Source organism: Artemia franciscana, chromosome 11, assembly GCF_032884065.1.
Source record: "Artemia franciscana chromosome 11, ASM3288406v1, whole genome shotgun sequence".
NCBI classification, from domain to species: Eukaryota; Metazoa; Arthropoda; class Branchiopoda; order Anostraca; family Artemiidae; genus Artemia; species Artemia franciscana.
Genome location: NC_088873.1, coordinates 13,747,422 through 13,771,582, shown reverse-complemented (window position 1 = coordinate 13,771,582; position 24,161 = coordinate 13,747,422). Strand labels below are relative to the sequence as shown.

At 33.3% G+C, this 24,161-nt stretch overlaps 1 protein-coding gene and 1 long non-coding RNA gene across 2 annotated transcripts in view; one reads left to right on the top strand and one right to left on the bottom strand.

Moving 5' to 3' along the window:
- Positions 1–556: 556 nt before the first annotated feature.
- LOC136032846 (uncharacterized) lies at positions 557–18,233 on the bottom strand. Its single transcript, XR_010618792.1, has 2 exons — positions 18,111–18,233; positions 557–2,808 (listed from the first exon to the last, which is right to left on the bottom strand). It is a non-coding gene; the product is annotated as an uncharacterized LOC136032846 (long non-coding RNA).
- LOC136032845 (WD repeat domain-containing protein 83-like) overlaps positions 2,838–24,161 on the top strand; it is a 44,328-nt gene continuing 23,004 nt past the window's right edge. The window contains exons 1-3 of the mRNA XM_065713255.1: positions 2,838–2,922; positions 17,059–17,194; positions 20,546–20,880. Coding sequence (XP_065569327.1) covers positions 2,850–2,922; positions 17,059–17,194; positions 20,546–20,880 — 544 coding nt within the window. The 5' untranslated portion in view covers positions 2,838–2,849. The remainder of the gene's footprint in view (positions 2,923–17,058; positions 17,195–20,545; positions 20,881–24,161) is intronic.

Here is a 24,161-nt window from a genome sequence, read left to right as displayed (position 1 = left end):
TATCCAAAAGAAATTTACGATGTTGCCTAGGCGTGATTTTTTCAAGAATTTTACTAGGAACAGAAAAGAGAGATATCTTACTATAATTTGAAGCATCAGTGGGACTCACACTTTTATAGAAAGCAATAGCATTTGCCTTTATAAGCAAATCGGGGAATATTCCATCAACTAAAGATAAATTAATAATATGTTTAAGGAGAGAATAAATATTTGGTGCTACTTGTTTGACAATTCGAGTAGAAACTTCAAATTAGTAGTAGAACCAATCTAAAGTTTCAAAACAGTTTTCATCACATACTGATGAGTAATTTCGTAAAACGAAAGTAATTTTCCAAAAAGAACAAAATCATCAAGATCAATGGGAATCTGGAATTGACTTTACATTAGATGCCAGCTTAGATCTTGCAGTACTAAAATAATCATCAAAAGGATTCACAGTTATTCCACGATCCGAAATATTTTCCCCGTTAACTTCAAAACAATCAACAGTAGTACTTGAATATTGGTTTGGTTAAATCTTTTGATTAATAAGGTTCCATCTCTTTCTGATGTCTGATTTTTTTTTTTTTTTTTTTTTTTTTTTTTTTTATTAATACCAAATGCGGTAAGCTTTCAAGCTTACATCTATAATATTTACGCTTAGCTAATATAATAATAGAATTCAATTTATTTGTATATGAACTATGGTCTTGAAACAAATCCTCAACTTTTTACTGATAGATATTTCTTATAATTTTTGTTTTTAACTCTAATTTAGGAAGCAATCCCATCAGAAATCCATGAGTCAAATTTATGTAAATAATTCTTGTGTGTAACTCGAAACGAAGTAACCAGGTTTGTTAAAAGCGAAGTTTGACTAACCAAAGACAATAATGCTTCATTTACATCATCTGATCCAAAACAGAACACCAATCATGATTACCAATAAGCTTAATTAAAGACTGAAAATTAATCACTTCTATCTGTCTATTTTTGTTCTTTCCTGAAGACTTGTATTGACCGGGAGAATTTTGGGTAAAATCAAAAAGAGCACTAACTGGGAAGTGGCCAGACATATCAGACAATATGAAAGACGATTTTACTGCTCTGAATGAATGGGCAGAGAAAAATATATTGTCGAACAGTGTAGCAGTGGTTGTTGTAACTCTAGTAGGCAGAGAAATACTAGGTAGAAAACCTGATGAAAGTATATTTTGAAGAGATTCTCTGTTAACATTAACGTCCGATGTAAATAGGTTGAAATTGGAATCCTAAAATTTTAGAACTGTTTTTTTACACTCTACCAACTTAACAAGAGCTTCTTCAATTATAACCAAAAATCTTACTTGATTACTGGAAGGAGGTATGTAAAAGGAACAAAAGATGAACGGTAAGCATCCAAATGGAGTAACCTCAAGGAAATAGTTCTTGGGTGTACCTTATTCCCAAAAAGACTTATCACTCATCACGATAGAAGACCAACCATTTCGAACATAAATTGCTAAGCGACCTTTCGCACTGACTTTCCCAATAAGGTGGAAAATAATTCATAGTGGCGATATCGAGTATGTCCTGTCCAAAAAAAAAGATTTTAAAAACAGTTACAACTTCACGTGGACTCGAAGCTACTAAGAACTTGAATTCCTTATGAGCACTTTGTAAACATTGAACATTTAAGTGTAGTACATTTAGAGGAAGTTTATACTGGCCATTTGAACTCGGAAGCTGGTGACTATTTGTAAGAGACTCACATTTCGAAAAGTCTTTAACGGTTGGTACGCCACCATCACTGCCAATTGTGGTGTCTAAAATGGTATCTAATTTCAAATTAGAATTTGAAAATCCTTGAAAACGGTTTATATCAGACACAAATTACGAATACGTAACTATACATTTTTCAAACGGACGGTCGGATCTCCAGACTACAAATTTTGGAAACATCAGCAATCATCCTATAGGGTATAATTTGTGAAGTATTTCTCACATATACAACACCTCTAACTGTCCAAAAATTTTTGTCTCAAATTTACTGCATGTTAGTCTTAAAATATCCAGCCTTTGTTTAATGAGCACTTTATTGACAAAAATTTGAGAACCTTTCAGGTTCATACAGTTTTGAAAAATCTCAACCAACAAAGTCTTTTATGCCACTGCCTCCTCTATCTATAAGTGGTTAATTCCACTTTCTTGTTCGAAATCAATACTGATGGGCTTTTACAAAGTTACCTAGCACGCCAGATTCAACCAATCACTGCAAAAAACTTGAGGCTAATTATGGACAGATTTACGTAGATATAAGGTAAAACTTGGCAGCACACCACCAAAACTTTTTCCACGCTGGTGCGTCTTTCAATGGCGAGCCATCTGGGCTTAAATGACATACGGGGTCCATAAACATGACACTGTGAAGTCGTTTTAAGAAGGACGAAAAATTTTACGGAAAAGGACACTTTGCAGTCTTCTCAATTCTAAATATTTTGCCGCTTCGCGGCATGCTGAGTCACTTGAAACACCTGAAACTGATAATCCTTAATCTCAAAATTAAAAAACGGAAATTTTGCAATGAAATACGCTGGAAACTAGAGCCTATGGATGAAATGACCCAGGGAATGATAAATTACATCCGACGACGTGCAATAGATCTTAACTGAGAATCATCTTAATACATGTATAAAAGTAAAATAAAATCTCTCTTGGAGAGAATTTTATTGCTGCGAGCTACTTCAGACAAATTATCAAACTATGCTGCAAGATATCAAGAGGATCATGTTTCTTAAGTCGGGTTTCTCAGCGGAAAATACCTCCATAGCGATTTTCCTTTATTGCCATCTGAAATAAATATAACCAATCTAAGAATTCAATATTTGAAAATGAAAAATGTGGAATTCGATTCTTTTATTTCTGAATCCAAACAAGGGACTGTTAGGGCAATTAGATTTAATGGCTAGTATTTAAGATTATTTATCCTATTTGATAAATAGTATTTAAACTATTGCATGGTAAAATTTTAATTTAGAAGCCTTTTGCTAACCTAAATGGAGAGGAGTTGAGTTAGGTGAATGAAACTCAGGAATGTATTCAGAGCCTTAATGATCTTCTGGGAAGATATTTGGAGGCCTCTATCCTTAATTCTTCTCCCTTCAGACATCACTGATCCTTGATGAACCTGTAACAGTGTTACAAAAGTGAAGCCTCACAAAATAGATCTAGAGTAGGCCTACTGCTTGAATGGGATGAGGTTTATATTAACAGACTATTTAGATAGATAGAGAAACTTATCACTAGTATCAGAATATATATATATATATATATATATATATATATATATATATATATATATATATATATATATATATATATATATATATATATATATATATATATATATATATATATATATATATATATATATATATATATATATATATATTCTCAAACTTTATAACATTGGACTCAAACTTACTGTTTCATTGTAAATCCATTTTTTTATGTTATATTACCCACAAACACTGATTTTCCATGATTAAATTGGATAAATAAATTTTATCAATGTTATTGTGTTTTCTTCTTCCTTGTTGCCAAAATTTCAATTAAAGCATGTGTTTTCAGTCATTTTTTTACAAAATAATAGGATATTTGAAATTGCAAATCTGTAATATTTTAGAAACAAATTTGGGCTATATATTTTCACATCAGGGGGTGGGGGTAAAGCATAGCATATATTAAATACATAAACTAACCATTGCTGTATTTAATATAGTCAAATTTATAGCAAACAGTATAACTGGTACTTGTAATAGTCAGCTTTCATATTTTCAACCAAAAATGCATGCTTTTATTTAAAATTTGATGTCAAGGAAGAAGAAAATGCCTTAACATTGATAAAATTTATTTATCCAACTTAATCATGGAAAATCACTGCTTGTGAATAATATAACATTAAAAAATGGATTTATAATGAAATGGTAAGTTTGAGTCCAATGTTTTAAAGTCTGAGACCAATGTTTTAAGCTTTTTTTATACCCCATATTTAGGTCATTTTTAAGAGGTCAAAAAGTGCTTAAATCTGAAATTCCAGTAGAAGTGATTATTATATTTGTAAAGACCATAAAAAAAGGCATCAAGTGGTATATTCACTTTATACAGAAGCCAGTAATACTGTTTGCTATAAATTAACCATATATATATATATATATATATATATATATATATATATATATATATATATATATATATATATATATATATATATATATATATATATATATATATATATATATATATATACATACATATATATATATATATATATATATATATATATATATATATATATATATATACATATATATATATATATATATACATATATATATATATATATATATATATATATATATATATATATATATATATATATATAGGTAAAATTCTAGTTGAGTGACTTCTTGCTATCTCAGAAAGGGGTTAGGTTAGGAAAATGAAACTTTCAGGGATAGATCTAGCCTACAGGCTCAAGTATATCCTGGGAAGGTATTTTAAAGTACCCATCTCCACTCCATCTCCCTCTAGAGAGCCCTGAAATTTGCCTGCATGACAGGTTTATACCTATTGAAATCTTGACAAAACAACATTTTACCTTAATTTTCAGTTACCAGTTGTTTTTTCTCTACCTTTAGTTCTGAAAATGCAATTCCTGTTATTTGAGTAGAATTCTGAGCCATTTTAATGTTTTTTTTTGAAATTTAGGAAATGTATTTGCATATCTTCAAAACCTTATAAATTAGGACTGAGCAAATTTGTGAAGCTGAAAATAACTTTGTTGTACTTCATTCAAGCAGAAAATCTATTTTGCAAGGTTTCACTTTTATAACACACATATATTTGAAGGTCATCAATTGTCAGGGCCCTCTAGAGGGAGAATGAGTGGAGGTAGGTACTTCAAAATACCTTCCCAGGATTACTTCAGTCTCTAGACCAATCCATGAAAGTTCCATTTTCCTAACCTAACCTCTTTCTGAGAGCAAGAAGTCAATCAACTAGAATTTTACCTAGTTGATCATGACCATGATCATGGTCATTCAAGCTCCAAAACCTCTCCTTGTCAAAGGCCTAAGAAATTGCATTATGCAAATTGCAGGATCATCCATGTTACAGCTTCAAATGTCCCAGTTACTCAAGGACTTTTAAGTAAAGTTAAGTCAGCATAATGGCTTGAGCCTTAAGTCTCTTATCCTGGAATAGCAATGGTAAAGTGGTTGACAAAGGCTAAGTTTTCTGAACTTTTAAGTACAAATGAAATGATTTTTCTGCAAGAATGTTTTTTATCAGATGAAAGGAAAAATCTACCCTGCATTTCACAGAATTTTTATCTCTTATTTCACCCAGCTAAAATGAACAAGTGCCATAGCTGACCTTTAGGCAGATTAGCTATCATTTCACAATTTCCCCTCAATCTCCTTGAGTTGAATGATCATTTCATTGCTGCTGAATTTTTGGACCTAATCTGTACAAATGTTTACCTGCCAACTAATTACTGCTCTTTCCAATCAGAGAATAAGTTCATAAATTGTCAAGAAAGTTTCAAAGCACCCAAATGCTTGGGTTTTGACTGCAGGAGACTTTAATTATGACTTAACTGATAGTTCATTGCCAAGAACCCAACTCCTTCTAAATTCCCTCCCCCCCTCCTTCCTACTCAGTTGCTACCAAAGCAGAAAATTTCACTTTTATGTCCTGTCAGTGACTTCTAACCTTGATCATTTTATTGCATCTTTCCCCTGTGAAACTGTCAAGGTAATTAGTGATGGCTCTTATTTGGATCACCTTCTAATAAAGTTTGAAATAAATACTTTGTTTAATGCCACTAAACAGCCAGATAAAAAGTGGTTTTATATAAAAGACTGGAAAAAAGTCAACCAAGAGAGGTTTCATTTCGAATACAAGAGAATATTAAATAAAATAAAGGGGCCCTTTCATTTGTTGTGCATACACTCAGGCCTTAGTGAAAAAGAATTAGCCATTGGACTTATCACCTATCTTGCAGAAATTAATCATGCATTAATGTGTGCTGAAGCTTGAGCTATTCTCTGCAAGCATGTTAAGAAAGGCTCTCAAATTCAGAGTGCAAGTCTTCTAAAATTTGGCTGAATATTTGGAGGGAGTGCAGCAGCCCAAAGTCTGGGACAGTAAATGGTTTCCTACTATGTTCTAAATGGTTTTGCTAAAATGTTAAGAAAACACAAGGCTGATCTTATTGAGAAAAACAGTCATAAAATTGCAGACAGAGTGTGATTTGCTCCAACCAATAACAGTTTCTTGTACTATTTTAAAATTATTTGAGTCAGTTATTTTGGATGAAATTTTTCCTAAATGTTATGTCCCACCCCACCAGTTTGGTTACCAAAAAGGTATTAGCTGGGAGCATGCCCTTTTTGCTTTAATGAATATTCTTGCTGATACAGAAAGAAGTAGATCCTATATTATTCTTTGTGCTTTAGATGTTTCTCAAGCTTTCAACTCTTGCTTTTCTTTTCCCAAGTTTTACTTGAAGTGTATAAAAGATGGGTAAATTTTTGTATAGTAAAATGCCTTCTGTATATGTACCATCACCTTCAGTCGAAGTTAAAGGGGGGGGGATCTTCACTTTTTGACATTTTGAAAGGAGTCTGTCAAGGTGGCCTTACCTCACCATCTTTATTTAATAACTCCATTTTACATGCCCAAAATCCTGTTAATTTTAGTTGTATTTGCTGTGGATTTAATTTGTCATTAATGACATTTGCAGATTGTTTTGAATTTAAGCTGTACTTTTAGTGGTTGTGAAAACACGTTTTATCAGCTTCATAATGAATGTAAAGATATGGGGCTTTCTTTCAATGTGGATAAAACTGCTGTTGTAGCTTTCAATTTTAAAGAGAAAAATGGCCCTACTTTTTTATCTCCACCTAATGTTCAAGTTCCCCTTTCTAAAAAATTAGTTTACCTTGTAATGCATATTTGAAAAAATATGAAAGAAACTGTGAACTTATCCCTCGCCTAGATTCCATAGATTGCATAGATTCAAACTTTTTGATTCCTGGCAAACAATTCTCAGATCCCTCTGGCAACAAATTTGAGAACAAAGAATTACAGAGATGTTGTTAGAGCTAGAACAAATATTACTTACCAGTGATTTTTGTGCCCTCCTTTCAAGTCTAAGGATTTTAATATGATCTACTATAAGTTAAAAACTGGAACAATTTTACTTAACGCTGACCTTTTTAAATGGGGAATCCACCACACCCCACTATGTAGAAAATGCTGTCAGACGGTGGAAAATGCTCAACATGTTCTGTTTGATTGCATCCCAGGAGATAATGATTCCAGGAGACTGAGGAATTACTGCCATCAATTAAAGATCCCCTTAACTTTTGATGCTCTCATCAATTGCTCCCTATCACATGAATTAGAAGCTATTATTTATAGGTTGATGATATCAATCCTGAAAAGACGCCATTATTACTAGCAACACGTTGCTTGTTGTCAACCAGCAGATTTTTTTCTAGGAATATTGCCAGAAGCTTCCAATAATCAGTGGAGTTTTTCCTGTAATGTCTAAGAGGTGAATGGACATCATACTGATCCACAGACCTCATAAACATAAGAAGAAGAAGAAGAAGTCCTTTGGCCAAAGCTAACTTAGTGTCTTTTATTTATGAGTTTTATTAGGTACTAGCTGGAGTATCCCTGGTCGTCGACGTGTTTGGATATTGCCGAGAGAAAGTTACCCACAGAACATATAAAGCTTGTCATGTCAGTGCCACTAAGGCAGTGCAGAAGTCCAATACTATAAACAAAGGCTCTTGGAAGAGAAACAGCCAGCTAATGCACAGTAAAATTTGGTCAGTAAATTGGAGGAATAGTTCCTTCTTTTTATACCTTTCTGTAGCTAACAACATAAACAAGTGTTGCAGAAGTATAATCAGAATATCTGTGCCATTGGCCCAAACAATTACAGAAGAACTTCCATTTGTAAATCTGGGAGCAACAAGGACTGCAGTACAAATGTATGTTCTTGTGTGCTTCAAACCTCAAGACTAAGAAGTGGAAAAGGCTCCATGTAACTTTCTCACTACAATATCCCAACTCGTCAACGATTAGGGATACCTCCTGCTAGTAACTGACAAAAGAGCTCCAAAACTCATAAATGACACTAAGTTAGCTTTGGCCATTGAAAAACCTCCTGTCCACTGCTAACAGCTTTAAATACCACATCCTTAGAGTTGTATATCACTGGGGAATCATTTTACAGGCTATAGAAAGTGAACTAATAGTTTGAGACCTTTAAATTTTGGATGGGTATTCAGTTACGTTTTTGAGTTATTCCTCTCACAGATGCATTGCCACAGTGGCCGATTTCTGTAGGCCATATTGCCGTTTACTGCAAATGTAAAAAAATTTGCATTGGAAAGTGTTTTTTTGCGGGAGTCTGCAATTATGACTTGCTTTGTGCTTGGGCTGGGGAATGTGTCTTCTCTGAAAGTGATTACAAGATGTTCATCTAACTATAACTTCAAAGTATTACTCCAATTGCCTTCGAATAGGTCACAAAACTGATAGAAAATTTCAGCTACCCTTAATCTATGCCTCTCTTCTCTAGGGTTGATGATGGACTATCAATCAACAAGTGAAATGAATAATTTTTGTACAATTCTGAAGAAGTTATACCAGCTCCTCTCACAAAGACTATCTGTATAGGCTTTATTGTGATCAGCCATGGCTTTACTCTCAAGTCTTCCATCAAGTAGATCATATTTAATAATCAATGGAATTATCAATCTGAATTATCCTTACTCTATGCTTATCTACCTTAGATCTGCCCTGGGATGGATGATGGAATATCTATCAGCAAGTGAAATGAATCATTTTTAATCAAGTTTGAAAAGTTATTCCAACTTTCTCTCTTACAAATACTATCTGTCTTGGCTTTATTCTAACTAGCCATGGCTTGGTTCTCAAGTTTTCCATCAAGTTGATCAAATTCAAGCTTCATGAAGCAGCTGAAATTTGAATTCAAAGATACCATAGCATATCACAGAACAAGAGTAGGTATGCCAGTGACCTTTGGGTATGCCCCTAGCACTCCCAATTAACAACATTGATGAGCCCCAAATGCCTGTGTACACTCTATGATGTGAGTGAAGAAGAGGATACATGTATTGTTGACTTGGCCTAGGACCTGTTATTTTGAATATGTATTTTTGACTTTCTACTCCATTGTATTCATTTTTTTTTAATATTATTATTATCACTAATTTCCGTGGCGTCTACAGCCTTTTCCCTCGAGACACCAACTCCGAATGGGCTTATAAACTTTTATAGCAGTTACAAACTTTTTCCTTTCTGAGTTTGAGGGTATGTTTAAGTAGATAGACGACTTGTCAGATCTTCTGAAATATTTTATTGAAAACTACGGAGCAGTTCCCCAATTTGGTGATGCAATAATGAGCAACTTTAAAGACCAGTATACTATCAACAGCCTTCAAATCAACAAAGGAAAAGCCAAAATCCTTTGCTTTGATCCTCTTAAGAGGGACTTTGTCAGTCCTCCTGCACTGTATCCTAGTGTATCTTCGGCTGTAATTCTCGGTGCTGCATTTAGCGTTGACTGCGCGTTTAGTACTTATGTTGATACAATCACTATAAAGGCAAGTGGTGCGATGCGTACTTTTATCTTACTACATCGTTTCGGTTTTTCTGTGTCCCAACTTAAGACGGCTTATCTTACATACATCCGACCAATTCTCGAGTATGCTTGCCCTGTATGGGGCCCTCAATTCGACAGCACAAGTTACCTAACCGATCAGTTTGTCACTGCAAAGAGCATTTGAAGTTATTCTTTCAGACGTATATGTAAGTTGTCAATCAGGATTATCTGTCCTACAACTACCATCCCTTCACGAACGTCGTTTGGGTTTGATCTGCAAATTTGGCCAATTTCTTCTTAGCTGTGAAAAACATAGAGAGATTCTACCACCAGTTATGAGGAATAAAATAAACACAAGGTCAGCTAACAAAGTGAGACTGCAATTGCCTACTCTAAGAACAAACCATTTTGCCAGTTTGTTTGTTCCTTTTTACATGTCAGTGTTTGATAAGTTATAGTCTCTTGTTTTTCTTATTTTTGTTGTAAGTACTAGCGCCATTTAGTTGGAACTCTTAATCTAAACTATGATTGCGTGTGTAGATAAAACTATTCTACTACATATTCTAACCTCTAAATCTTGTCATTAATTTACCATGAAATGCTAATGTAATTAAGATGAAATGCATATTTTAAACAAAGTAGAAGATCAAACCATTAAACACTAATTAAATACAATGAAATGATGTCATTTTCTTCTTTTATGTGGTGTGAAATCTTCTTTGTGTAGAAACTAGTAGTATTCACCCAACATTGTTGGTTGCCAATGACTTTGATATTGAATTTCTAGGGTCCTGATGGAATCTTTCCCCTTGTTTGTCACTAACCATCTGGAGATTTTGTGGGGAAAATCCTAACATGAATGTAAAAAGGGAATTTGGAACACCCCATGGCATGGTAGGTCTTAAGAAGCTCTTTTTATCAAGACTTCATAATATTTGTTCTTCTTGTTTTCTATAAAAAAAAAAGAAAAAAAAAATGTTTCCTAGGATTAATCAAGCTTTGAAATGGTTGGAATTTGAATTGAATGAAGCATAGCAAGATTATATAATCTAAGACAGCAAAAGGCCTAGATTTGTTCCAATGCTTTCATAATTTGTTCCCAGTTTTTGTGTTAAAGATTATATTTGGTACAATTATTTATTCCTACATTGTATGAGTGTCCCTTTGGGCAAGTGTACATAGTGTGGGACTAAATCATAATAAGTGATATTTTTTAATACATGATAACTATTATGCAACTGGTATGAACAATGTTAAGACCTCTTTATCAGGACCTTCAATTTAAGGGGTATATAAAACTATGGCCCCTCTTATGGTCCAACATATATTATCATTATACTCAAGTATGTAGTTCAGTAATTGTTTACTTTCGAGTTTTTCTGCACATAGGGGGAGAATTCTCTCCCCTCCCCTTTGTAGGGAAAACATCTACATGTAGAAGGCCATGTATAATAGCTTAAGAATACATTTTCTTTGCGTAATCAATGGGTGAAATCATTATTCAAGTATCTCACTTTTCTTAACATACCTAGGTACATATATCTGTGAGTGTATGGCCATTAAGAGACAGGGGGTAAATGTTCTGTTTGTTTTTTGTTTGTTTTTTTGTTTGTAAAAAAAGGAACTGGAAATAGTTTTTTTTTGCTCAAATCTTCTTTTTCTAGAGGGTTTATTGAACCCAAAAATACAAATTTTAAATTCTTTTAGCATAAAGCATTGATAAATTCTTTTAATAAAAATTTTTTAGCATTAAGTAAGAGAATTGTCCAATAAAAATTTTTATTTACTAACAAACATAGTTGGATGGCATGTATCAAAATAAGTATAAACATCCTAAGCTGTATTTATAGCAGTTTGTACAATTTTATGGACAAATATATGCAATCCCTATACAAAAACATATCTATATTTTGTGACTGGTTGGTACTGAGAAGGGGAGAAATTCTGAAGTAATATCCTTGTTGTATTCCGTTTCCGTGGTTAACTAAACTGGTGTGAATTTCCACTTTTTTTTCATCATTTCGTTTGTAAATGTTAAAACAAAATGCTATTCTGCTGATCCAAATGAGAATTCAGAGACCCATCTATACCAGCTAGATAAAAAAATAAACACATAATTATTTGCCTTCTTTTATAAATAATTTTTCAAAAATCTAGTTATCTTAAAAGACTACTCTGACCTTTGAAGGAGTATTTCGAATCGTATACTTTGTTTTAAGTATTTAATTACACGAACCTTTATTAGAGTTCAGATATATCTAAAGATTTTGGCCTTTATTTTAGTGTTTTAGAATGAACAGAGGAGGTGATATGTCATATAACGCACAGCTTTAAATAGATGAAAATAGGCTGTAAAGTGGCCACCATTTGCTCACCGAAATCCAAAACGTGAATTAATAATGTCTTTGCACTTCTAATAGTACACTTCATGCGCTTCTCTTTAGTTTAATTTTGTGCATAATCTAGTCCCAAAAACTTTTAATTAGAATTACCGTATCAGAAGTTCTGTTCATGATTATGATGTGATAACTTGGTTGTGGATATTGAAAGTAGTGTGAGATCTGGTTTTACTTTGAAGTATCTTGACCCTTCTGTATAGAATTCGCTTCCTGTGAGTGTTAGGGCGGCTGAGCACCTCCCAATAAATAAATGAAATAAGTATTTCTTGGGGAATTAGTTTTTTAGGTTTTATTTTAGTTTTTCTATTTTTTTGGGGGGAAGGGTTTGAGTGGGCTATAGAGCTGGAGGGAGGATTGGGTTGAAGGGGCTGGGGTGGATGGAGTTGTATTTTGGTGGGGGTTGTTACCCTGGGCATGTTTAAGACAAGGTGGTTGTCTTTTCTTTTTTTTTATTATTATTATTTTAATTAGTCTAGTATGCTTCTAGGAATATTTATGTAGTTTTTTTATTATTATTGTTAATTTAGGATGTCTTTAGTAATATTTATGTTTTTAATTGCTGCGCGTTAGCAAAATTTAAATTTTTCCCTAGAGCAGTGATTTATATCTGTAATAGTTTATATTTTTGTTTATTATGTTAATAAAAGTCAAAATCAAGTCAGAAAAGTCAAAGTCATACCTTTAATTTCCATTATACAAATCCTCTTGAAAACAAAAATGTTCTAAAGACCTCCTGCTTCGCAAAAAAAGCAAACCCAAATTTTATTACAGCCAAAAAAAGGTAGAAATATCAATTTCTTCATCTCTTTGCCGTAACAAGAATCGAAAACAAATCTTTGAGAGTGAAAGTTAGTTTAAATAGTAAAATTTTTCCGCCTCGTTGTGACAGCACAATCCTGAAATATCATTTCGATAGCCTAAAGAAGTTGGGATAGCCTAAAGAATTTTAAGTTTTTCCTCCTTATTGTTACGAAATGAAGAATTTCGCCTCCAGTTGGCTTTTGTGGTAATACGGACAGATTCCATTGATAAATTTAAATTTGATTAAGTATTTTTAGGCAATAGCCTATGCGTCATCAGTAAAATCTAATAGAGACCAAACAAAGTAACTGAAACTTAATTTTTAAACTTGTTTGCAAAAAGAACAGCCTGAAGAATTAAAAACTTGCAAATAACTCAACTATTAAAAACCTATTAAAAAAATAACTTTCATCCCACCGCTAGCCAGAGCAAGTGGTCCCAGGCCCAAATCCATCACTATGTTAGGGGGCGCTCCCCGCGATCCCCACCTGGATCTGCCACCGGTAGGAACTCAGCTACAGCATGTGAAATAAAATGAAATAATAAATACCAGATAATTGGTTAAAAATGTGTCATTAAATTTTTTTGCATCCATACTGTTACTATGTCAAGTAAAAAGTTGGTATTATCCTCGATGATATAATTGTTAATAGTATTTTGTTCTTCTTGATCAAGTTAGTTCATAATTTCAAGCCATATTTGTTCATATCTCTATTAAGAACTTATTATCTATAGGTTAAACTTTCTAAAATTTTCCCTGTGGACTGTGTGACTTTATCACACAGACACGAGTGCTAAGGTGTATATCATCACTACTGTCTTTGAGAAGTTATATATAAATTTTTCAATCGTATATCAAGTATAGTTCTTGAGTAGCATGACATTTTGTATGCAACATGTGAGGTTCACTCATTTAGTGTATAGTATCAGGAACTGAATTCCTTACACAGACTTTTATTAAAATCCCGTACTCTACTTCTTCGAGAAAAAAAAGGCTAATTTTGCTAGAGCTATAGGCCCTTTATCAGACATATGTGGGAGGGGATGAAATCTTCGGAAGGGGCAGAAACGGCAAAATAATATTTCAGTCCAATATATACAGTGGCTGTACTGCCTTGAATATGCAGCTGTCCTGGCTCTACTGCTTTCTTATGAATTCAGAATTCAGATTTTTTTTTTCTCTAAAGGAATTTTGTAAATAAGAGACAGGCGTTGTATGTTGGGGGACTGGAATATTTTTTCGTTTCTTCGTAGTTCTGATAAACTCTGTCTTTTTTGCCACTTTCCCAGATTTCATCTCCCTCCCCAGTATGTCTGATAAAGGACTTGTGCAATAGTGCTGCCTAAGTAAAGAGCAATGTGGGTACAATGTATCATTTTTTTCACCAAGGCTGTTTGTATAAAGTGATTTGTTGTAGAAGTTTCTAAAAGAGGTCATTTGATTGGACATTGAAAGTTCAAGTGCTCTTTTTAAGGGTCAAAAGGGATTGGAAGGCTGAAGTTTTTTATTTAAGGCTTTGACTAAGGGTATGAAGGTGAAAGAATATAGCGAGGAAATTTGAATTAAATCAAAATACTTTGTGTATGCAGATTGCCGAAAAGGCATATCTCAGAAATGGATTGAGGTATTAAGTTGGATTTTTCAGGGAATGCTTAAAGTGAAGATCAATTGACCGAAACTCAATATGTGGACGCTACTACTAATACTACCACCACTACTACTATTACTACTACTGCAACTACTCCAATTAATGCTTCTACTGCAATTACTTCTAATGCTAAGCGGAAGGTTTAAGATGGAAATTTCATGTAATGTTGAAGGAGGAGTGTAACTTTGTAAAAACCCACTGTGAAATACAGGCTATAAAAAAACTTCCAGATATCAAGCTCGATATCATCATTTGGTAGAGGCATTTTGGTTTATTGAATCTATGATGCAGGACATTGCATTTTGAGGCACTTGAACTGTGGACACCAGTCCGATGACCACCTTGATATTTTATTCAAGTCTTTCTGCATATTCAAATGATTTTGCAAGTCTAAGGTCTATTCCAGGAGCTTGCTGTCATCTACACATAATGTCCGAGGAACGGTTGAATTAGTTTTACAGCTATATATGTATATGCTGCACAATGTGGACCCAATAATGGTACCCTGTGGCATTCAACTGATGACAGTTAGTGATTCAGAAAAGACGGCATTGCCTTTACAGTTGTAGCTTAGCCCGTTCTGAGTCCCACGAGTAAGAAAAGCTTCTTTTCAAGCTATTATATCTTCAAGCCCTCTATATGCCTTCGATTTCAAGATTAGTTGTTGACGCTGAACCACTGTCTAAAAGTTCAGTCACAAAAGTATACAACTATATTAGATTTCATTAAATTAGATTAGATTAGATTATCTAATTCATTAGATTAGATTAAGTTTCAATTGAGCTAGGTTTTTTTCAAGGTGGAAGATTGGTGTGTCATTTATAATAATCTCAAGGACTTCATGTACAGCTAATTTGAGACTTACATGGTGATAACCACTAGCATGGTTTCTTCTCCCTTTCTTTTCTAAATAATCCTTTATTAAATCTAATTGCTTCTGAAGATTATCTCTACTATTTACTCTGCTATGATATACATGATAGGCTAAGCCAATCCAAAGATATATAAGGGGTTCCATTATTCTTCATAAAACTTTCTAAATCATTAACAAACAGGGAGAAAAGCTTAGGAGATAAAGTAGGCTACATCATTGTTTCACTAACACAAGAGACATAACCAATCTAGAAAATATTCTCATAGCATTAACAACAAACTTGAGCCTCTGATACATATACGTTATTATCACCACAAAATATGATGGCAAGCCTATTTCTAACAGACTTCCAATTAACAAATTCCTATTTACCAAGTTAAAAACACTCCTCAGGTCTAAATGCTACAAGTAGCTGAATGTTTTTCCCTCTAGCATATTTTCTTCTCAATATATCGAAAGGAAAAATATGTTCAACAGTACCAAACATTGATGTGAATTCTGCATGGACCGGGCTAAGTATCCCTCTGTTCTAACCAATCTCTTAACTTAACGTCTGGAAGCTTACAAAATAATTCATTTACTTCATTCCCCATAAAAATAGACCTAACGTTTTTACTTAACTTCTTATCACCTTTCTTAAAAAGAGGCACTACTACCAAAGTGTCCCATGAACAAAGCCAAAAAGCTTTCTCCACTATAAATGAGAAAATTAAGACCAAAATAGGTAATAAAGTTTTCCTTCGTAACCTCAAGGCCTTTGTACGTATACCCTCTATTCCTGGACACAAACTAACCTTCATCTTTTTGGTCGAATCCCAAATTTCTTGTTAAGAAACAGGCTTAGTTAAATCATAGTCATTCTGTCTTAAAGGATATGACACCATCTCTAGACCTAAATCTCTATCCTCTGAACCATTTGATTCATTCGGCCTGATAACTCCTGATTCCCTATTTTCAAAATAATCTGGTCACACCTGAACAACAGGACATTTTCTCTTATATACTGTCTAACAAGAAAGGAATGGGGCTTTCTATAAGGAACACTTGGTCCCACAAAGAGTGGTACATTCATGTTAGATGTATAGAAGAAATATGTACCTGGTAGAAGCACACTAACTATAGTTTTGAAATTGGAATGCATTTTTAACTCTGAAATAGCATAAAGAACCCAACACATCCAATATTGTCCTATGAATTATCCACCATATGTCAGCCAAATTTTTATTTTCTTACAGGTATTTTGTGTTCAGGACATTGAAAAAGTACTTAGAAACAACATCAATAAATGTTTTTAGTTTTTTCTGCAGTTGTATTTTTGTGTCACTGAAGTAGGCCTATGTCATCTAAGTTTTGTGCGTTTGATATTCTTTAAACTCTGCGGTCGGCCTAATTTTCAGAGATAATTCTTATGTCCTTTGCTTTTAGTTCTTTCTTTAATTTTTGTAATAGAAATCTTTGAGTTTTTTGATTTGCTTCTTGGTGAGCCTACATGTAGGAAAATGACAAGGAGAAAGCTTGATTGATTAGTGATTTTAAATACTGAAATTAAATTCTGGAATTGCCTAAAGCATATCCAAATTTCAGAGAATTAAAAAAAATTTAATTTTGATACAAGTTTCGATTATATATTTGTACTCACCTTCCTTTTCATATGAAATACATTTTTAGTGGATGGAAACTACTGCTTAACGTGTGGATCTGACAAAACCTTAAAGTTATGGAACCCATTTAAAAGAATGCTTTTAAAAACCTATATTGGACATGGCTTGGAAGTTATGGATGCCCAGGGATCTTGTGATAATAGGTATAACAATTTTGGCTGTGAATTGTATCCACCATAAATTTTCTGCATGCTGAAACTATCAAATACCCTTTGTTTGTTCCTAGTCTGTAATTTAGTTGAAACAACAGTTTTTCAATGAAAAGAAAAAAACAAAATATAAAAGAAAGAAAGTTTAACTCATATAAGAAGTCTTGCTTCAATCCTTAATGCAACCAAATTTTGTTCTTGTAAAACAACACTTATTTTCATCAATTTTGTTCTTTTTTAAATTTAAATCCACAAGAAATCAATAAACAAAGAGAACTATCAGAAACATCAGTTGGCAAATTTTTAAGCAGTTAATTCATCTGTCATTACAGTGCACATGGAGTTTAAAAATAGCAATTTATTTTTAACCCACTGTAAACAACAAGACGAAAATGGAGTAATGAATTACAAAAAAAAGAGACCAAAATAAAACAAAAAACAATCAACTAGAAGAAAACATGGGGCAAGACCATGAAATGGCTCGAACTTTGAAATAGCAGATTTGGACAACTTTTCATGCAACAGGGCCATTTTTGCTGTTATATCTGGTGCATTAAATTTCTGTACAGTTTTTCTATTCATATACCATGGTGGCAAATAAAGTAAATTTCTCAAATACCGTAAGTGCTCTGAGCAGAGAGGTCGAATATTTATTTTGAGGAAATTTCGAAGCAAACCAAACGAAGATAAAATGGAGTGGTCACAGTAGGTCAAGTACAGTTTCGCTAGTCCTTTACGGCTATACCTCCTCCTGTTAGCAATGATTTTTGAAAACCTCTGAATGATTTCTGAATACCTTTGATTTTTGATTTTGATTCATTGAATTCAATAAAATGTATAGAAAAATTTTGACAAGTAAGTGGTGATCTAGAAGAAGTCTTAAAAATAAAAGAGAGGAACTCGTACTTACCAACATTCAGAGGAAGTCCAAGAGTCAGACAACCCCTCCCATGTATAACTAATTAAAAGAATGTTTTCCACGTAAGCTAGGTACAAGACTTGAGACATTAGGATTTTCTAAAAAGCGACTAGTCGGAAGACTACTCAATACATTAGAAACACACAGTTTAAAAATAGAGGGAGATAAAAACCCACCTTGTCTCATGTCTTGCCTTGCGCGAATTAAAAAATTTAAATGAAGATCATAACTCGTTTTAAGCTGGAGAAAAAAAATTCTCATAACAATACTTTAAAAGATAAATAATAGAAATTTTTTTTTACCATTTGACACCAGAGAATAAAGAGATTGAGTATGCAAAACAGAGTTAAGAGCTTTTGACGAATGAAAAGCACATCTAGGAATTGAAACCCCTCTCATTTGGGGGTAATTTCTATTTTTTGGTTTAATATTGATATTCTTATTCATAAAAAATGCTTTAACACACTTTTTTAAGTTTAATTTTTATTTGTTGTTTAAATAGTGCTTGTTTATTATGTAGCACATATATTAATGATTGTGATAACAGAGAAGTAGTAGCTGTTTTAGAACCATCAGCCGGCAGTTCTTGTCATTTCCCCTAATTTCCCCAGTTTCATCATTATCCCTTTCCTTCATATACAGAGAGGGTTGGGGTCTTAGGATGTAGGGATATTGGCAGATTTCTTTAACTTTTTGGTTAACGGCTGTTTTGAAATGTCATTCCAATGCAATGCAAGCCCCAGTGATGAAAATTGTTGATTTTTTCCCAGAGGTACTTCACGTCTAAGGGGAGGTCATATAAACTTTGGAGGTCGCTCATTCGATAGGAAATAAAAAGTTTTAGTACCATTTTAAGAGTCAAAAGTGATTGGAGGGGGACCAGTTCCAATCCCATGCTGTTTTTCGATAGCTATTTTTTGCGATAGCCATTTTGTTCAAAATGGTCTAAAGATCATATAAACATAACTCCAGTGTTGACACCCCCCCCCCACTGCCACCAGGGCAAGGGCTGTATGTTATCCATGTTGTTAGTTGTTAGCATATAAGGTTTTTTTTTTGGGAAAAAGAGGGCATGTTTGATCCTGGATCTCAGAAAAAGCATAGGGTATTAAGATGAAACTGTAAGAAAATGTTAAAAGAGATGCTGAACACGGTCAAAATGCACTATGAGGATATCAAAAGACATTTGAATATACATTTATTTGTATTTATAATTAAAAAAACAAAGAAAACAATACAGATGAAAAAAAAATCTCGAATTGCTGAGTTTCCAGGGATTAATATCATTAAAGCCTATGTTAGAAGTTCAGTTTGTTTTTATTAGTTCTTTCCAGTCAGATTGGTTATTATAGAACTCCTGCTTCAATTTTTTTAAATTAATTTTTTTAATTAATCTTTGATTTTTAAATTAATTGCTCTAAAAGGAGGCTAGATATCAGCATATGCGAGTGGACCCTTTCATGGATTTTAAAACGTATCCATTCTGAATCATGGGGCCGTGAAGATATCAAAGGAAAAACTGTATAGCTGTTTTGTTTATGAAATTTAAAAAGGACTTAAAAGGAAGTGTAAATCTAGTTTATTATTTTTATCTCCCTCTTAACATATTATTTAATGAATCTCTACTCCTCTCTAATCTTTTTTCTTACAATATCTTCTGCATTTGCAAGAAAATCGACCACCAAAGATAGCTCCAAAGATTGAACTGAATGGTAGCAAATAAGTGGGGGGTCTCAGCACTCCTAAGCCATTGGCGTTAGAGATAACTGTCCAAGTTTCGAGTACCTTAAGCTGATATAGAAAACAAATCAATCTTTATGCGTAGACTACGTTAACGTCGCCTCTTTGTAAATCAATTATAAAACATTCTTATGTGAATTCCAGTGATTATTAAGAAGTGTCTATAACCTATACATACCTGATGCATACTGTTTGACTTTGTTCAAATAACAAGTTGTACACCCTCAAGAATTAAGATCTTCTACTCTTGGGCTGGGTACTATTTGTGATATTTTATGGGAATAAACTTGTTGCAAAGATGTCATTTAACAGAATTGACTCAATTCTGTCATTTTACTCAAAAAAGATGTTGCGGTATTTTAAGAATACTAAGATTGTTAATGGAAACTGCAAGCGAAATATTTGAATATTATTTGACGGATTTCTTCTGCTCTGAACACTTATGAAACTTCTTGTTATAGTTATGTCGACCTGGATCAAGGAGTTCTCACTTTTTAACTACCGATTCTTGCTAATACTCTGTACAAACTGAAGTGCTAAATATTGCAGTGAACATCCTTGGCAGCCCCACTAACAACTGCTCATTACTACAAGCTATTAGAATTCCTGTACGATTTGCCCCGCTACAAAACAGGTCAAATCTACCTCATAACGAAATCGGGTGAAGTTTAGGTTTTTATTTCTAGTCAACTTGTTTCCTGTGGTACAGACAAAAATGTTATCCTATGGGACGTTACAACCGGTAACACAGTCCGTAAATATAGAGGCCATTTAAGTACCGTTAACAGCGTTGCTTTCAATGAAGAATCTACTGTTGCAATATCTGGTTCTGTCGACACGTCAGTAAGATGCTGGGATTTGAAGAGTAAGCGAAATGAACCAATTCAAATTCTTGGTGAGGGGACAGATAGTGTTACGTCTGTCAGTGTCTCAAGCTATGAAGTCTTGGCTGGCTGCGCTGATGGAAGAGTTAGACGGTACGATTTGCGGAATGGTAAACTGGATACGGATGATCTTGTTCGTAAGTGAAGTATGTCTTATAATCGTAACTTACAATTTATTATTGGAATTCTTCTATTTCTAATTTTTTTATTTATTTAACCTTGAAGTTAGTTACTACTGGTAAGCTTAATTGTGCAGATGTATTTTTAAACTGACCATGTGTACTGTCACTTTCTCCATTTTTTCGTCTTTTTCTTATATTAAAACGATCTTTTTCTTGAAGGAAAATTTTTGACGACTGTTTCGTAGTGTTAAGATGACATTCGCTAGAAAATCCATCTAACAGCCTCTTAAAGCAATTTCGTAGTATGGAAAAGTATTAGCCTACTGGCCTTTGTTTGAAATTTTCCAACCTTTAATTTATAGAAAAGAAGTTGGCGTGTACCATTCAAATGGAAATAAATAATCGCACCAAACATAAAAATAACCTATACTTTCTGTTATGGATGAATAGATCAATCCTATGCAAACAGGAATTTAAATGAACAATCATGTTAATCTTAGAACTAACAGAAATTACATCAAATAATAGCAGGGCTACGGCCCCCCTAACCATCTAAAGAACTGATCCATTATCCATTGATAGTATGTTCATTTTGCTCAGAAATAGCATATTATTTTTATAGCATGCATTTTATGTATTTTATAGTATTATTTTTTAGAGCATTTTTATAGCATTATAGCATTTTATAGCAATAGCATATAATTGATGGTAAAATTTTAACTTGGGACGAGGACGTGTATCATATGAATTTGTTTTATACGGTGTATACATATTATAAAAATTAGATGTATTCATTTTTCACTTCGGTCGTGTATGTTGGGAGGGGGAGGGGGGTCAAAGGTTTTGCTTGGATTAAAGCTACAACCACGTATCCCTTTAATTTCAAAAATAAAAATTGCAAGCTTTTAGCTGCATTTAGAATTACTGATTTTGTTCCCAGAGGAGAATGAATAATAGGGCATAACTTTAAAAATATCTTTAACCAAATTAAGGATGCTAGATTTTGCCTTGAATGTTGATTGAATGTATCTAACATAAGAAAGAACGGCCCCAACTTTGAATAGACGGTGATTTTTAATTTGATTCAGAATTAACTGGGATTTATTTATGTGCAGTTGATTGGTTTAAACCATCATGTCAAAATTGGATGAGTCGAGGGCTTTTATTCTTCACTTTAAAGCAGAAGTTGGTCATTAGCACCACTTTACTCTTGTACGGCTATTTATTGAGTTTTAGTACTCCTCCTTGGAGCTAATCCCTGCGTTATGCTTCCAAGGAGGCACGCGCTAGCAAGAACCCACCGTACGTTTATTCTTGTCAAATAAATTAACACAAAAAGGAAGGAACGCTCGCACATATAGTGTAACTATCACCGAAAATATATGGGTCTGAATCTGTTGACTATACGAAGCTTTCGAAGATACAATCATACCGAAAGCTTTTTGGACTTGACTAGCAAAATCACCTATTAACAAAACTCATGCCAATTTAAGTATAGGTGCACTATACTTGATGACGATTTCACTATCTTGTCACCAGGTTTTACTCTGGGGATAGGATCACTTACTTTACGATTAAAGACGATAAACTCTATTTTAGTCTCGTTGAAAGACAGCCCAGTTTTCTCATATGAGCTTTCCAATCCCTTAAAACTTTCTTTGAAACGGGAAAAAGAACTACTTAAATACGAAGATTTTCAGCATATTGTCAGCCCTAAGCCACACTAGAATATCATTTGTTGCATTAAAGTGAAGTGCTCAAACAGCATTGGACTGTCCATTCACTAGGTGCAAATCACAAATATAATCAAGACAAATATAATCAAGACCCTTTGTATACTTTTCTTTTTACTTTCTAATGGTATTACATACACCGGAGAAACTTATAATAAAATTGACTGTGACTGTTTTCGTTGCCTGCAATGAGGCTCCTCACGTTTTTCAAGTGTTTCCTCAAGCGTTTTGTTCATCTTCAAATGTTGGTCTCGGAGGTGGCTATTCACATTCCAAGCAATAAATGCAAGAAATTGTCCTTAATTGTATAGAATGAGTATGTTATGCAGTAGTATTTCACACTGTAGTCTTTTTGAACCTGTGGTCCAGTTGGGCCACAGTGGCGTTCTTAGAAATAGATTCTTCCAATTCTTGCGAAATTTAGTGATTGAATAAATAATACATCACAAAAAGTAAGTGCGGGCCACAATTTTTTTTTTATATTGACTAGTTTAATAGTTAACTTTTTTTTCTGAAAAATATACTGCCATGGAATTTGACTTATTTTTATAATTAAATAAAAAAAAATAAGTTTTTTTAAGTGAAAGTAAGGAGCAACATTAAAACTTAAAACGAACAGAAATTACTCCGTATATGAAAGGGGCTTTTCCTCCTCAACGCCCCGCTCTTTACGCTCAAGTTTGACTCTTTCTCTTAACTCTATTTTTAAAACAGTAAGAAACTTACTTTTTATTTAATTTCTGGACGTTTTTGAATTAATGCATGTTTTGATCTTGGCTCTCCGCACATAAATAATTAAAACGAAATTAAAACTTTTGATGGGTATAACTGACCTCGATGAAAGTTATATATTTAACAGTAGCATTAAAATGCGATTCTTTTGGTGTAACTGTTGGTATCAGAATTCCATTTTTTAGAGTTTCGGTTACTATTGAGCCGGGTCCCTCCTTACTACGGTTCGTTACCACGAACTGTTTGATTACTGACTCAAATAGCAATTATTTTTCTTAGAATTCTCAGGTAAAGACACACACAACCTTACTTCATTTAAAATATTATGGAATAGAATGAAATATTGATTATTACTTGTTTTACGTTAAGTAAAAGCTCTTCATTCCAGAGCTATCAAACATTCTCAAAAGTCTAGTTGTATTTTTCATCATCAAAAAATCTGTTGCATGTTAAAATTCATATCAATGAATTTTCATTGATATGAAAATTCATGTGCCACAAACATATTATATCCTTCTAATTTTTCTCTGTCAAACATTTTGCCAAAATGCTGTTTCCCTTGATTGTCAAAAGTTGGATTGTCAACAGCAATATAGGTTCCACATTGAAATGTGTAATTTGCTAGAATTTGCTTACATTTACTACTAACTACGCCCTCTACTATACTATAGTAAAAATAAAACTTCAAAAATTATACATGATTATAAATGTTAGATTACTTATTTGAAATTTTGCACCCTTGAATTTTTGCTCTTGGGACAATAACTTCCCTGACATAGATGTGGAATAGTTGTGGGGCATCAAGTCATGGCTAATTGTAGAAGAAGCCAA